This window comes from Genypterus blacodes, unplaced genomic scaffold (genome assembly GCF_046128005.1).
Source record: "Genypterus blacodes isolate CSIRO-AG114 ecotype Tasmania unplaced genomic scaffold, CSIRO-AGI_Gbla_v1 ptg000039l_1, whole genome shotgun sequence".
Classification (NCBI taxonomy): Eukaryota; Metazoa; Chordata; class Actinopteri; order Ophidiiformes; family Ophidiidae; genus Genypterus; species Genypterus blacodes.
In genome coordinates this window covers 938064-954043 of record NW_027466852.1, presented here as the reverse complement: position 1 = coordinate 954043, position 15980 = coordinate 938064, and the positions used below count along the sequence as shown (strand labels likewise).

The 15980-nt window shown below is 44.1% G+C and overlaps 1 protein-coding gene across 1 annotated transcript in view; it reads right to left on the bottom strand.

The window, feature by feature from the left end:
• Positions 1-1661: 1661 nt before the first annotated feature.
• The window catches only part of fbxw7 (F-box and WD repeat domain containing 7), a 79317-nt gene continuing 64998 nt past the window's right edge, over positions 1662-15980 (bottom strand). Inside the window, exons 8-14 of the mRNA XM_076147953.1 lie at positions 14386-14509; positions 13785-13903; positions 13020-13133; positions 8734-8915; positions 7174-7399; positions 5760-5970; positions 1662-4378 (exon numbers count right to left, since the gene is read on the bottom strand). Of these exons, the coding sequence (XP_076004068.1) occupies positions 4110-4378; positions 5760-5970; positions 7174-7399; positions 8734-8915; positions 13020-13133; positions 13785-13903; positions 14386-14509 (1245 nt within the window). The 3' untranslated portion in view covers positions 1662-4109. The remainder of the gene's footprint in view (positions 4379-5759; positions 5971-7173; positions 7400-8733; positions 8916-13019; positions 13134-13784; positions 13904-14385; positions 14510-15980) is intronic.

The following is a 15980-nucleotide window of genomic DNA, read 5'->3' as shown; positions in this document are numbered from 1 at the left end:
ATCCGAACCCTTCAACATGACTCTCTCCACCTCTTAAATAAACGCTTCCCATCCCGTCACATTCTGTTTTCTTCTCCCCCTTTTTTGGCTCACTGTCTCCCATCCTTCACGTCCACGTCTGTGCCGCGTTGCTTGCTGGATGAGTCGGTGCGGACATGGAGTGTGGAGAGGAGAGGGGTGTTCATTTATCAAGAGGGACTGCAGCGTGATCCAGGCAATAAGTGTAAAGTAGATAAATGGCCAATAACCTAACCGGGGAATGAGATGATTCATCACATCCTAAAATTAAGTTCATTAAAGGACTGCCTACGGATATACATCAGTGTCCTCTCCTCCAGAGAAACCTGTTCCTTACAGTGTGTGCTCCATTTCATCCTAAAGGAGTTCAAAAAGGATGATTTACTCGTTTGAACATTAACATCAGAGACATGATATAGCATTTAAAGGGCCGCACAATAATTCTCCGTTTCATGATCAGTGTGACAAGAGCTGCTGTTTGCACACACACACACACACACACAAGAGCGCAGCCCGGGGAACAAACAGACACACAGTAACCGTGGTTACCAAAGTGGAAACTCCCCAACACGTCCATTCATGTGAGGATGTACAGCCTCGACTGCTTCCTCGCTATGCCATTATGGTGCAAGAGCAAAAGGGACGAGAGGAGCCATCACTAGGCAACAGGCAGAAGGGAATCCAAAGCACAGCAGAGACTCTGTGCATATGTGTGTGTGTGTGTGTGTGTGTGTGCGTGTAATTGCCTATACAGTGCACCGTAGCCTCATGACAGATAAGTCTGAATATACCACACATTTCTAAAGAGAGTTCTAAGAGAGTTCATCACACAGCCACGGCAACCTTGTATAGATGACTGAAAAGATACTTCTGAAGTGAATCAGATTGTTTTCCTCATGCGGCATTTAAAGAGATCAGTTACCAGTTTATAAAAGTACACCTGCACAACTTCATGTAACAGCCCTCCTGCAGTAAATCCTAAATCATGAAGCTTTTAATGTTGAAGTATATGTCAACAGTTCAGCTCTATAGTCATTTTGTAAGAACCATTGCAAACAATCTGTGGCCGTGTAACTCCACTGGACTACCTGGCTTCCATCTTTCATCGCTATCTGTCTCACTATCCGTCTTTCTAAAGAGGTCAAAACTGGACATACTCTTGGCAAACGGAGGTGTAGAGCAGCAAGTGTTTGACACTACTGGAGTAGATTCATGATGGGGTTTTGCGTGGATTTTGATGGATGATCCACTCCATTGTTGCCGTTTGTGTAGGGGTGTGCAAAGTCATTCACAGCTGCTACAGAGGTCAAAGTGCAAACTAGCTGGAAGTGAAGAAGCCCTTTAGGACAAACTAGGAAACGCCTGTAATCTGGATATTTCAGCGCAGCAATCCCATTTTTGCCTCCGAGATGTCCGACTCTATCGTAACACCAGACCGTCAGGGAATCCTTCCTACTGTTGCTGCACTGGTGCTGTTGGGAAATGAGTGCTGTGTGTAAACGAGGGAGAGGGAAAGAATGAATAGCGACCTCAGCCTGACATGACAGCTCAAAGCCATTTCCCCATGGATGTAATAAACCAAATATTTTGCTTTATTGAACATATGATGCCTTCACACAGGTAACAAAAACAGACAACTGATATGCTTGAAATGAAAAAAGAAAAACCCACATTTTATTGCACTTAAGTTATAAGAAAATAAAATTCTAAGTGAATCAAACAAATACACAATCCCTTTAAGGTTTTTTTTCTGTCCGTTTTTCTTTTTTGCCAGGCAGTTTACATGAACTGAAAGAAATAAAACAAACACCTGCAACAAAATCTGATTTCACAAACCAGACCATAAATTAAGTGAGAAAACAACGAGAGGAGATAGAGGAGATAGAGCAAGATTGTTTCTTTTTTCTTTTTTAATATACAGTGTCATACCACTTTCACAGTTCAGCTTTGAGTTGTGACTCTTGGAGATTGAGACGATACATTTGGCTACAATGGTTCGGTTCACTTTGTTGCCTCGTGTTTTTATTTTTCCCACTGACGATCCGTGAGACTGCTACCGCCGTCGAGCAGCCGCCCCAGTGATTTTACTGCAACACACGTTAATACTCATAACACTAAGACTCCTGGCAGGGCCTACCTGTCAGTTTTATGTTTGTGATGGCGTCCACTGTTGTTGCTTCACACACACGTCTTTGAATGGAACCACAATCACACACGGGTATGGACAGTCCTGTCATTCACGTCTTACAATACATTTGCTAGTTTTTTTCCTTTTTGTTTTTGCCAGTCTGCACAGCATTTGTACATTTCCCTAAAGAACAGGCTGAACGAGCTTTGTCCCAAGGAATGTGTTTACACTTTGCCCACTAACACGCTAACACTCACACTCACACTCATGCACACGCGCACACACACACACAAACACACACTCGCACATCAGTGTACAGTGTACATCCCCTTGGTTTCCTCTCTGCAGACAATCCCCGCCAGTATCTGTCGGACACACTCCCTCCTCTCAGCCTCGTGGAGGCACGTTTGGCTCAAGTTTCAGTGGCAAAAACAAACAAAAAAAAGAAGTTGGATGTTATCGTTTGTCGCCTTACGTCAGGTTTTTCTGTGTTAAAAGTCCAAACATATAGAGTTCAATTTGGAATTTCGCCTGGGACTAAAACGTCACAGCAAGTAAAAGTTCCATCTCTTTTTTTTTTTTTTTTTTTTTCTTTTTTCATTCGTCTAGCAGCATAAATACAGTTTGGCCACTGGGGAAAATGGTACGGGGGGAGGAGGGGAGGGGGCGGGGGCGATATTCCACAGCGCTTAGACTAAAGAACCTTTACGTCCTCTCATCGCAGCACCGGCATTGAAGAACCACCCCAGCTAGACTGAAAAATTCTGGACAGCATTTGTGTTTCTAGTGGAGACGGCGCTCCACACCCATGTGGAGAGCGGGAAAAGGAAGAACAAACAACTCCAAAAAAAAGAGCAAAATAAAAAAAAGAAACTCAAACCTTGCAGTGGGACGAGGACAGCAAACCTAAACAGAGCGGGTTCTAATACTGGGATTTGTTGCTGTTGGCAACGGTGAGGAAAGAAAAAACAAAACTAGGAAAGAGGGAACCCCCTTTCATATGATAAACCAAACGTTCAAACGGTGTTGAAATTCACAGTTGTGTTTGTGTGCGATACTGCAAAGAAATCAAAACGACGGAACCCGAGAGTGGAGAACAATAAGAACGGAACTAGAGGGACAGAAAAGGGGCCGATTACTAATGGAACCTTCCACGCCTGGCAGCCAATCGACTCCCCCCTCCCCACCGCAGCCGCCACATTCTCCCCTCTACGTCAAGCAGCTCATTAAGTTTCGACTGTGCGCGGGAATTCACCACATTCACCTCTCCACGTTCCTCATGTCATCTCTCATCCCTCAGTGTTTGTTTGTTTGTTTTTTTTTCTCTGGTTGGCTGTTTGTTTTGAGTGTATACGTGTGTTTGTGGGCACGCATGGGCGGGGGTGGGGTTTGCTTTTAAAAATAATATCTCTCTATACATCTCAAAATCTGTCAGGCTTGAGCGAACAAGTCTCTGCGTGAAGCCGCCCCCCCAAACCGAACGGGTGGGGGGGGAGGATGGGGGGGGGGGTCGGTGGTGAGGGGTGGGAGGGGAGGGGGGGGTCGTGGAGCTTCACTTCGAAAGAGTACGGTCGTCTCCTCTGCGGATCAGTCGTCGACTCGTCCTCCTCCTCTTTTCCTTCTCCCAGAGAATGGAGGGATGGACCGGTCAGGCCTCCCGCGCACCCCCCCTTTTCCAGCCCGGTTCCCTCTGACGTCACCTGGTAATGGTGGTAGGGGATCGAAAGCGGGGGCTGGACAAACGGGCGGGGTCGGTGGCTTTTTGACGGTGACGTTTGCCCAAAGGGGGAAGGGGGAACATACTGATGGTGTGGTGATGGTGGTCGGAATTCGAGAAAGGAGCTCTTGTGAGTTGGGGTGAAGAGTTCTGGGCTTTGGCCCTCTGGTTTTTCCGGGTGCCTCGTCTCCCATTTCCCTCTCCGTGCCTTCTTCTCCGCTTTTCACCGTCTCACCCTCCCCCTCCTCACTTCATGTCCACATCAAAGTCCAGCACCAGTAGCTTGGTCTCCTCGGTGCCATTGCGGCTGCCCACTGCGCACACCAGCTTGGTGTTGGAGGCTCGAATGCGCCACACCACACCACCGCTGCCGCCACTCTCCAGAGTCACCACGTTACGGATAAACTCGCCAGTTTTCAGGTCCCACAGCTTAACTGTGCCGTCGTCCGAGCTGGTGATGACAAAGTTCTTGTTGAACTGCAGGCACGTCACGGCGCTCTGGTGCTTGTGGGGACCTGGACGAAGCAAAGAGAGAACGGAGAGTTAGGTGAAGAGGCAGGAGGGATCAGGATCAGGAAGTGGAAGGGTAAATAAATCTCAATTCGTCATAAAGGACAGCTTTGAATGCAGGACTCCAAACAACAATAAGACACCAGTGAGGTTCCCTGCAGCTGGCAGAGGACGGGCTGCAGGAACACGCCGGGGCAGAGACCTGTCACTGTCACCGTGGCTACAGAGCTTCGCTGCACCTACAGCTGGCACAGCAGAAGCGTGATGATGGTGTTTGTGTGCCGGCAGCTGGCAGAGCTGAAGTGAAGAAGACGGCGGCTGCAGCTGAATACATTTGTAGCTGCACGTGTACACTGACTTAAGTTTTTACCCTGAAGGCTTGAAAAATATATCTGAATTAAATCAATTAGAGCGACACAGACGAGCACAGATCCAAGTGCTGGCAAATAAACTGCTTTTACAAAGGTTGCTGGAGCCGCCACACCACAACAGACATATCTAATTTATTTCTACTTTCATTATGCATATGAGAAAATGTGACTTTTTGTTAAAATCTCACCACAAACACATTTTCGTGGATTACTTCAGACGTATTGGAGTGTATTTCGTGCATACATCACTGTTCCACACCAACCCCCAACATCACTGCAGCTCTAAACCCCCCCCCCCCCCTCGCTCTCTCTCTACCACCACAACAACAAAGCAGCCTGGCTCCATCGTTACCTAGAGCAGCATTCCAGTAACACTGAGAGTCCTGTTGTCGCTCTATTGTCTAATCAAAACACACTAATGAAGAGAAGGAATTGTCCACTGACCCAATTACACGACCTACAAAATTCCACAGCCCTCGTCTCTTAACCGTGGACCAGCTGTACCCTGGGTCATCCCCGTCTTCATGCCAAAGACACGCTCCCTACCCCCCTATAGGTTTACCCTCGCTGCCTTCATACTCTCACTGGGGCATCCCTTTGTTCTGTGGGTGTGTGTGCAGTGACTGTAGGGACCAGCAGGCAGGGTTGCAGTTGGCTAATGAGGGCATTTTTGGGGTGGGGCCCTGTTGCTATTCAGTGAGTATTCCCATCTTCCAGTGCGGCAGCAGTCCTGTTATTCAAACCTACTTTAAAGAGGACCAGTCTGGACCCCAGGTTGTATTTTCAGCCATTTGGGAGGTGGAATCACTGTTGGGAGTTTGTTTCAATATATAATAATCCTTGCGCTATGTGAATTGACTGAACACATCTATGGCAACACATTTGACAGTCTGTGTTTAAATGTTATTATTTAACTTATTATTCTAAGGCTACTTCTATGCCTTCTGTGGCTCAAGGGCAGTGCTTTGTAAAGTTCTCTGCTTTTGCATTATTTACAACGGTATCACAGACTCACCCTGCAATGTCTGCAGGCACTGGCCAGTCTTGATGTCCCAGATCTTGACAGTGGAGTCTGCGTTGCCCGAAACCAAGATGTTGTCCTTCAGCTCCATGCCGCTGGTGAGGGACTGATGCCCCGTCAGCGTGTGGATGCAGTTGCCCGTCTCCACATCCCAGACCCTTATAGATGTGTCCAGTGAACCGCTCACCACATGAATCCCATCGAACTGGAAAACAGAGCATCAAGGGTTTACAGTTTATAGTTTATTTGTAGGAGCTTATGTTAGAATGACAATGCTCTTGTGAGTTGACAACCCAGGTTTTTTTTAAGGGGAGTGAGCTCCTGATTTTGAATTGCCTGGCAGTTTTGCGTTTAAAATAGTTAGAGGCATGGGTATGACCAAAGTCGATACGATTTGTGAACTTGTTTATAGTTCACTGTGACAGCATGTGAGTTGTGTGAACTCTTTAACACAAGACTTCTATTAATTGTTGTATTCTTGCAGATACTGTGCATTTCCTAGATATAATATTTGACAGGGAAAGTAAACCATTTCCATATGGGTGACTTCAGTGAAGCATGATAAGTGTCTGACGCTGGTTTTCTCTTCTCTGCTGCTGCCATCTTACTAACGTGTCAAATACAAGTACAACTCTTCTTTTCCCCCCGAGCTCCACCGTGCCTTAAAGAGCAGACAACGGCAGACAAAGAAAAGAAAAGAAGAGCAGAATTGATGACAGTTTGAAATTTAGACAAACTGAAGTGATTTTTCATCACTCAATTCTTACCTCCTTAAAAACAAGTCGGCAGTTGAAGATGTTGAAAATGTCACAAAAAGCAATGAATCATATCGATCTATGAAACCTTTTTTCTGTACCAAATAGTAGAACACCAATACTTAAAAAAGGCCAACAATACAATATTGTGCAAGAACCATCCATCAGTGCAGCAAAGTCGCCTGTGGGAGGATGATACCAACTAAAGTGCACTGTCATCACACAGAATGGGTGAGAGGACATCTTAGAGGACACAGGGGAACTTGTTTTTCAGGCAGCGCACACACACACGTCTATTTATGGGCTGCATTACAATATAACAGATCTCTACAAAAACATTTGCAGGAAGAAGAAGAAGACATTATTGCAATCGATACAGAGCGGCTGTTTACAGCTTTGTGTCTGTCAGGTTGGAAAGGCAACAGTCTGAATGTAAGAGGTGGAGAATATTTTAATGTTGTGTAAAATACCTGTTAACACTGGATGATTTACACCAGATAATATATGCAAATAGTGTTCCACAGTGTGAACCCAAAAAATCCAGATATATCTTTTATCTTGTGGGGGCTTGTGCTAATCAGTAAATGCCAGATAGATGCGGACGCATAGATGCTCTACTTAGTGTAGTGGTGTGTGTGTATATGGCTGCTCACCTGTAACGAGTAGACTCTGTTGGTGTGGCCCTGCAGTGTATGGAGGCAAGTCTCTGTCTCAGGATCCCAGACTTTAACCATGAAGTCGTAGGCACCACTGACTACCCGTCGCCCATCGTACTGGACACAGCGCACTGCAGCCACGTGGCCCATGAGGACATGTAAACACTGGCCTGTCTCAATGTCCCACACGCGCAGTGTGGCGTCACGAGAGCCACTGACCACCCTAAGGAAAGACACACAAAAGGCATTCAGTTCATTTACACTCAGTACTCAAAAGGTATTTGCCTAAACTGAGATTAAAGGCAAAATGTCGCAGATTCAACAGTGTAATGTAAACCAAGTTTGATGTTATTCTGCCCAGTGAGGAAATGCACTCAATCTATATTCGATTCGATCGATAATTTCAGTGGCATTAAGGTTCATACATGACGTCTGAAAAAGCTGATGCATTGCCTCATCGCAGTATAATGGAAGTTTGAAAGAGCGCGTTAACATACTGAGTGAGTCAGGTGCTTTAATTCCAAACGTACGGCAGCAGAGGATTACGTTTTAATAGACAACAAAAGCTGGTTGGTTTAATTTACAGAGCAAGGTGTGCCGTTTGACTGTTCGCTGTATTCTTTGTGCCAAACACTCCAGACTGTTATGAACTTTTTATGTTGAGCTGTACTTTCCCACAGACAGAACGGCTCCCTCAAGTCATATATTTTACACGATTAAATTTAAGATTTGATTACCCCTCACTCAGAGAACGACAGTTGCAAAGGATAACAAAGCAGGTTTTTGATTTTTTTTTTTTACCTCGTCTGGCAATGAATAACCTTCAGTGTTATACTCGTGCTTACACTTGAATGCAAAAACCCTCTGGCCCTTGAGCAGTGCCACACAGGAAAGGAAAAGATGTATTACCGGTACACATTACATCAGGGAGACTAATAGAAGACTGCATATTGATTTAGACAAAAAAAAGGGGGGACGCAGAGGAAAGAACACATTAGTAAATTTGAGAAAACCTGATTTCTACAGGACTACAACCACTCCAATAGAGGCCAAGGTGTTTTTAGGCGTTGTGAACAAATACTTTCATATGTGTCTAGGATTAGAAATATACAAACGACATACAATCATTTTCTTGATTCATAACTTAAATCATGGTAGTACATAGATCGAACTCGCCAACATTTTACACACAGCGAGTCTGTACCTCAGAGTTTATTTCCGCTGAGTGAGTAATCAAATACTACAGAAAACCTTGGATGCACCCTTGGGCAAAAAGAGCACTTTGAGTCTCTAGAGTGTAGTACTGACTGAATGAGTGAGCAACAGATCACTTAAGGAGGCTCACAGGGTCCATTTAATCACTATGAGACCACATGCACTCTTTCTACATAACAGTATGAAGAAGTACGGCTGCTCTTTTGCTTGATTGGATCGCTGTTAATTCAAGATGACGTAAGAGGAATGTTAGGACATTATTTAGCAAGTTGACTTTTTTGTATGTCAGTAAGTACTTACAAATACATGCTGTACATGTTTAGGGATGAGAGCGTCCCATACCTTTTCTCGTGTAGATGCATGCAGCGCACTGTTGAGGTATGCCCATAAAGGGTGTGGATACATTCTCCTGTCTCTGCGTTCCAGACCTTGAGTGTACGATCAGTGGAGCCGCTGATAATAATGTTGTCTCGCATCTGGGATGACCACACGCCCCCTGTGTGGCCCACCAACGTTCGCAGACACTGCAGAAAAGACAGGATTGTTCTTCATCAGTACACAGTGTATGGTCCATTTACTTTATGTGGGGGGAAAAAAAAAAGAAAAGAGTGACAGTTAAAATGAAAATTCTGTGACCTTTTAGGGTACAGCATGCTCAGTCATTCTATACCTACGTCTCTGAGACAAAACAGCTTTGAGACCTTTTGCAAGCTTTTATAATTGCTGATACTTATCTGTAGAAAAAGAGAGGCCTGTTCATTCTTTCTGCAGACGGTGTTGACAACTGTCTTCAGTGAAGAGCAGTGCGCATTCATCCTCATTAGAGATGGTAGATTAGCTATTGATTACAACAGTTATCGAAATCTTGGTGATCAAGTAAATTTGCACCTCTGCGATTTGTCTCATTTGTCCCAATTTAATTGCCCTAAAAGCATTAAATTACGATTCTTTGGAAACAAGAGCAAGGCGGGGAAGTAGACAGTGGTGAAGGCAGCAGTGATGCCAGGTTCAGAGTGAAGCGTGTCGCTGACATGTCCAACATGTGACCCCCTGACTGCAGCTGATAAGCTGCTCAACTGTGAATGGCAGTGCAGGGGCCAGAGGTTTTACAGCTGTGAGTGAAAAAGGAAGATGAAACTGCTGCCTGTTGTCACCTCCTCTGCCCTGAGATAAAGAGAATCACTTCATTAAGTGTGGGCCACTGGGGCACGACCTCAGGCCCGACCTCACCACAGGGGTGAAGGCGTCTCTTCTTTGATCACCCCGATCCTTTCCACAACACCCTAACAGTAACATCTGAGCAAAATTCACTTTTGTTTATTTCAGTAGGAATTGAGTAAAGTCAGAAAATATGGGATGACCACAGTTGGTCTGAGATCCTAAATCGTCTGATGGACGATTGTGTTACAATAAAGCATTTGCTTTCATAATTCACATGCAATTATATAATAATTTAGTTATCGTGTTCTCAGCATGCGGTGGTTGACAATCCAAGAAAAAGAATCAGAACGTGAGCAAAGCCTCTCCAACCACGGTGTGGGAAGACTAAATATGTGGAATGTTGGACTTGGGCTTCTTTATATGTCTGCGCTGAAAAAAATAAAGACTCCTTGCCAGCGAAGAGAAGATTACCATTATTTAATGAACATGAGAAGGACGTTTTAGAACCCAACTATTTCATACAATGCTTTACGGTTTCATTATATTTTCATTTCAACATCTCATTTAAAACACGGTGGGAGAATATTAAATACACTCATGGAGCTCTTTCTCATGAAATAAGTTACATACTGTCATTTCCTTGTGTATTGAACACCACATTCACTGGACGCTCACAAGGAAGAATGAGATGAACAGAGCTAACAATAGGCGTGTGGAGGAATTGCTTTGCACAACCATCTAAGGCCGGGTTATGTCACACTGATTTTAAGATGGAGAATTACAAGTGGGGCGTCAGGACATCATTATTCAAGACACAAACATAGCATGACGACCTGAAACTTATTATGCATGTTGCTCAAGCTGTTGATTTGTAATCGTGGTGTGTTAGACGTACACTGGGTATCCATGCAGCGGGCAACTGGCTGAGCTTCCCTATGTGGATATTATAGTAGTTCACGGTCCTGCCATCTTAGATGCGCCTGACAGCTGAGACTGCTGTTGACAGGCCTCAACCAAGGACATGTGCTGCTCTGTTAAACACTAGGCAGCCACCTTTGAAGCAATGAATGCTGTGTGGGTGCCTGTGTGTGCGGACGGGAGATTGACGTCTTTGTGTGAAGTCCAAGGACATGCTAAGGCGAGGATCTACCAGGTAAACACAATGCCTTCAAATATTTACGAAGCGAAATCAGCCTTCGGGGTTTTCTCTGGACTGCAGTACCGCACCGCATGAAGGAGCCTCCGCGGAATTTCCACAGACCTCAACATTTGTGTTTATTCGATCTCTAATGAAATCTCTGATGTAATGCATAATTCAGGGATGACTTTAGACTGGTGTGAGAGGAGAACAACATTAGGACATTGCAACACTGCCACTAGACTGTCCCATGAGAATAAAATCTACCGGCAAGTTTACTGAGGAAGGACAGCACATGTGGAAGAGAAAAAGTGTTCACTTCTTTTTTTTTTTCTACCTTTGGCACAATTTGTCTACTGCGACGACCAATTTCGTTTCCCATTTAGCCAATTTGAATCCTCTTCCTACAGTTCAGCCAATCAGAGGAGCATTTTGGATCTTTCTCCTGAATCAAAGGAGACAACTAATATCTGATCACAGAGAGCAGGAGTATAAGCCAATTTGCTCTCGCTTCAACTGATTACTGATTTGCAGCACCAGTTTGCCTGATAAATGATCCCAATACAAACACACAATCTTTTCCGCCGATGTAGGGGATTGCGTGAATGAGACAGAACCACCGCAGGACGAATGATTCCCATTTCAGCAGACGTCGAAAGGAGAATCTTTAAATTACTGACTCGTCTGCACTAAACGTTATCTTTCATCAATACATTTGTGAGAAAGGTATAGTCTGATATAAGTGGCCAAGCTGTGGCTATCACTGAAGATGGGGAGGGGTTGACCAGAGGATGTGGATGAGAATACTGACAAGATAACTGCGGCACCAAGGTCAAACAAATCAATTTAAAGAGGAAGCTATGACGTAGATATTTCCTGCCATCTTGGCTATTCAACAATTACTGGTAGCCACTTTAAAAGCATGCATCTCACAGGAAAGGACAGCCAGTGAGGAAAATGCAACAATCATCTTCTTCAGCTAAGGCTATAAAAATGTTCAGATTAGAGCGGGCGGTTGCGGATGTTGGTAATCGTATTGTATTTTTGTTTCTCAGGCATGGACAGCCATATCATACAAAAGGGTTGACTAGGCTCAATTTGCCATTCATCTCCTGTGAGGAGGCAAAGCAAGGGAGATAAAACTCCACAGAGGAATATAGAAAGTCAGGGACATCTCCTCTTCAAGTTATGATTCCTGTTAATGCAAACAGTTGTGAGGCAGATCATTATTGCAGGAAGCTTGAACGCAGTATATCTGTGATGTCCGCCTGCATGCAGGGTTGTATCACTAAAGCAGTTGAACCTTCTGGTGCTATGACTCAGTGCAGACGGATGTTCTGACTTACATCACCCGGATGGAGCCACTGCGGCTTAAACTCAACAACGTGTCATCCAGATATTACTCTTTGGTGAAGGGAGAGACAATTTGTGCTCTATGCCTTTTGGATGACCTTGGCAAGATCTGTTCAGATCGGCAAATACAGTGACTGATAGGCGTGTAATCACTGCTTAGCTGGATGCCAAGCTTATTTGTTGGAGGGAGTCTATGCAGCGATGAAAAGCAAGCTATTGTGTCTGTAAGAAAAACACAACATACTGCAGCGTGTCCACAAAGAGTCAATGCCTCTTTCTTCAGCTTTTTTTGGGATTGAGTCGAATGATCACAGCTGCGCAGAACCAATCTCTTCTCATTTATTTTGCAATCAAAAATCAGTCGAATGACACTATATTACGTGGACAAGGTGTTTTACTGCAATCTTTGAATCACCATTGAACATCCCAGTCGAATCAGCCTTTACTTTCTAAAACACAGGCCAGAGCTGCACCACAAGGCTTGCGGTTCAGCTTGCACCGGCCTCAGTTAAGAATACTAATACTGCTTACAGACGTGCTGGGTGGAGACTATTTCCTCTGCAAAATGGCTAAATGAAAGGGGTGAGAACAGAGGATAAAATGGAGTCTCCATAAGATGTTTAGGTGCCACTGTTACTGTGAACACTCATTAACAACCAGGTTGTGGGGCGCTAAGTGAACACCAAGGCAACTGTTAACATTTTTACATATGCATGAATGTACCACATGTAGCAAACCACAATTGCAAGAACAAGACATACAATAATGTAAATAGCTGCCTCTTCCAATCCCGATCGATATGACTGAAAAATTCATGAAGTTTAATGAACTGGAGGCTCTTAGAAGAGGAGCATGTTTACAGCCCATTAACGTCCATCAGTACAGTCGGGCCAAACATGCAGTTGTGAAGCACATCATTAAGGGTAGGACACACACACACACACACCCAAGAGAAAGAGAGGCAGTTAACTCTTACCTTTCCCGTGACAGCTGACCAGACCTTAAGCGTGTTGTCATCAGAGCCACTAACAATACGGTTGCCACAGAACTGGAGGCAGGTAATAACGTGGTCATCATGACCTTTCAGCACCTGTGAGATCAGACGGATAAAGAGTGTCACAATAAGGACAGGGAAGAAGGGAGAGACATGATGGTAGATGTGGACTGACAAAGGAAATGGCAAGAACTGAGGTGTATAATGGTATGTCTCTGGTGATGTCCACATCAGAGTAAAAAGATGACAGGAAAATGTAATTTAGTCCTGCCGACGTACAGAATTCTTGGTGTGTGGGTGTGTGTTATCTCTGCTGGATAATACTGGGTCACAGCACTGCTAGCTCAGCAAATGACGGTGCAAGTTGCATATGCAAAGGCGTATGAAGAGCACAGTAACCACATTTACATCAGTGGCAGTTGATAAGAGCCTGCCGCCACTTCAATACCAGCAAAAGCCCAAAAGGCCCATTATTATGGATTCATACCATCTTGTGAGTTGTGCTTTATTGGGAAATTCTGTACAGGCAAGAGACAAATGGAGTCTTCAGTTTGAAAGACCGAGATAATAAAGCCATCCCGTGTTCCCGGTCAAACCTAACCATTGGCTGACGTCCAATCAACTCAATCTTATGGAACAATTGGGTTTTCTCAAACTCAAAGCCATCTGATATCACACCTCTAAGAGCTTACTATCTGCTGGCCTAAGCCTTATTGCAGCCAACCTGTTGAGAATGGAAAAAGTTACCTTCGGCGATTTGAGGTCCCCTCTTCTCCAGTTAGTGTCTATCCTGTGTTGCCTGATGTAGGCGCTCTTCCAGGGGCTGACGATTTTCCTCTTCTTGAGGGGCAGAGGCTCATCAATGCCTGGTGAGAGACGGTAGGAAGTCAATAACACTACAGGCTGAGGAGAATGCACAGACGATTCATAATGGCCCGTTTTAATTAGTAAATACTGTATATTTAATATGAACTTTTATAGTTTTAACCATATTTTGAGGCACTTTTTGTTAAACTGACACTACTGTCGACAATTCTTCCTAAATGATTCTTCAAGGTGGAACAAAAGGTTCTGATGTTCTTTCAACTGAAAGTGTAATGTAAAACACTGTACACTATGCACACAACAGTGTTTATACCATCCGACGCAAATGGTGATGACGATGTGGTGTTGTTCTTCCTTGGGCTGACAAACTGATGAAAACGCACAGTGTAATCAGCATATATACCGGCTTTACAAGTTTGGTGTGTAGGCACCAGCATTCGTAAGTCGGGTGTCCAGGTGCCAGGGACTGCTCGCACACTGTTGGCTGTCACTGTTGTGTCTTTTGCACAAATCTAACACTCACCCTCCTCTCTGCATTTCTCCCTCCACAGCAGGTTGTCGTCTGCCAGGATGCGCCAGTAGCGACACGTCTGGGCTGCTTGGAGGAGGTCCTTCGGTTCCAGGAATGACAGCACATACAAAGCCAGCTGTTGAAAGACAAGGACAAGGAATGTGAGGGATAAAAAAAAAGAATAAAAAATGTTTAAAACTAAACTATTTTGGTACTAATTTGGTACAGATACAACATAAGAGCATGTTCTTAGGGGGGGAGTAAACCTCACAAGCAAAAAAAGGAACGACATGGAAAAACACAACACTACAATAAACATCCTGATCAATGACTATGAATGAAGGATTATGTAATTCTCAATGGCAGAGATGAAATACACAGGATAGTTAGTAATTACCATTAAACTACACCATAGTCTCATACGTAATTACCACAGAGTGAATGAACATCTCTAATCCAGCTTTAATAGAACAATATTGATATTAATGCCAAGGCTTCCATTTGCAAAGCCAAAGCCGGCATACAAACCTGAAGCTATAAGCACAAAACCTGAGCCCCTGGGTGCTAAAAAAAGTACTATGGTTTGTTGTTTTTTTCCACCTTTAACTACATTGAAAGAGAGACACATCATTTTATTTAAATGCTGTGGTAATGGTATATTCAAGCTGAAGTCTAGGTCTATGGCTGTAGAGCATCATTTCATAGATAAAGATTGTTATGCCGTGAGTGGAGCTGTGTTGTTGGATTAATGTTAATTCAGAGTGATATGATAGGGGAAATTTAAAAATACTATACGCACTGTTGAACAAATTCCGAGGGGGGATAATGAATACCAGGATAAAGTCATATGCCTGTCTGATAATTATGGCTACGTTCAGACAGCAAGCCTTAATGCTCAATTTTGATTCATTGCACTTGTTGAGATGTTCGCAATGGTGAGCATGCTGATATGATGATCACAGTCTGAACAGACTGATCACACTCCTGAAATGACCCGCTTATGCAAAAGAATAACTTAGAAGCAGGCCCAGACATTAACAACATTACTAACAGGGCACACTTATACTGACACGGCTGCATCCTTTAATTCTGTTTTCGTCTTTGTATTTTAGTTTGATTGCTTTAACTTTTTGCCAAGTCCCGGAGGGCAGACTACAGAGGACACTAACTTATCGCCTCTTGTTCTTCAAAGAACTTGGGTATTAGACATTCATTAAGGGCCTTTTGTCCGACCCCTGTAGATTTGCCACAGAGGAATTTCCTGACACAATTTTATAGATGAGAAACGACAATTGCTTCCTCGGCACTTTTTTGTTTTTCCATTTCAACATCATCTATAGCGTAGCCCCAAGCCTTAATATACTAAAAAATACTTCACAGCCGACCTCAATGTATTTACGGCACTTTAGGCAGAAATGACGGGCAGGATTATCAAAAGGAATCGGAGGGAACAACAGCATAGGTGCAAAAATGGAGGTGAGATCTTGCACCTTTCTTTCGGTTGCCATGTGAAAACACATTATCTCAAGAGTTGTGAGATTCTGCAGTCTTTCTGCACCCTAATGTTCCCCTTCTTTCTGTCCACACATCTCTCTCTAGGCAACACA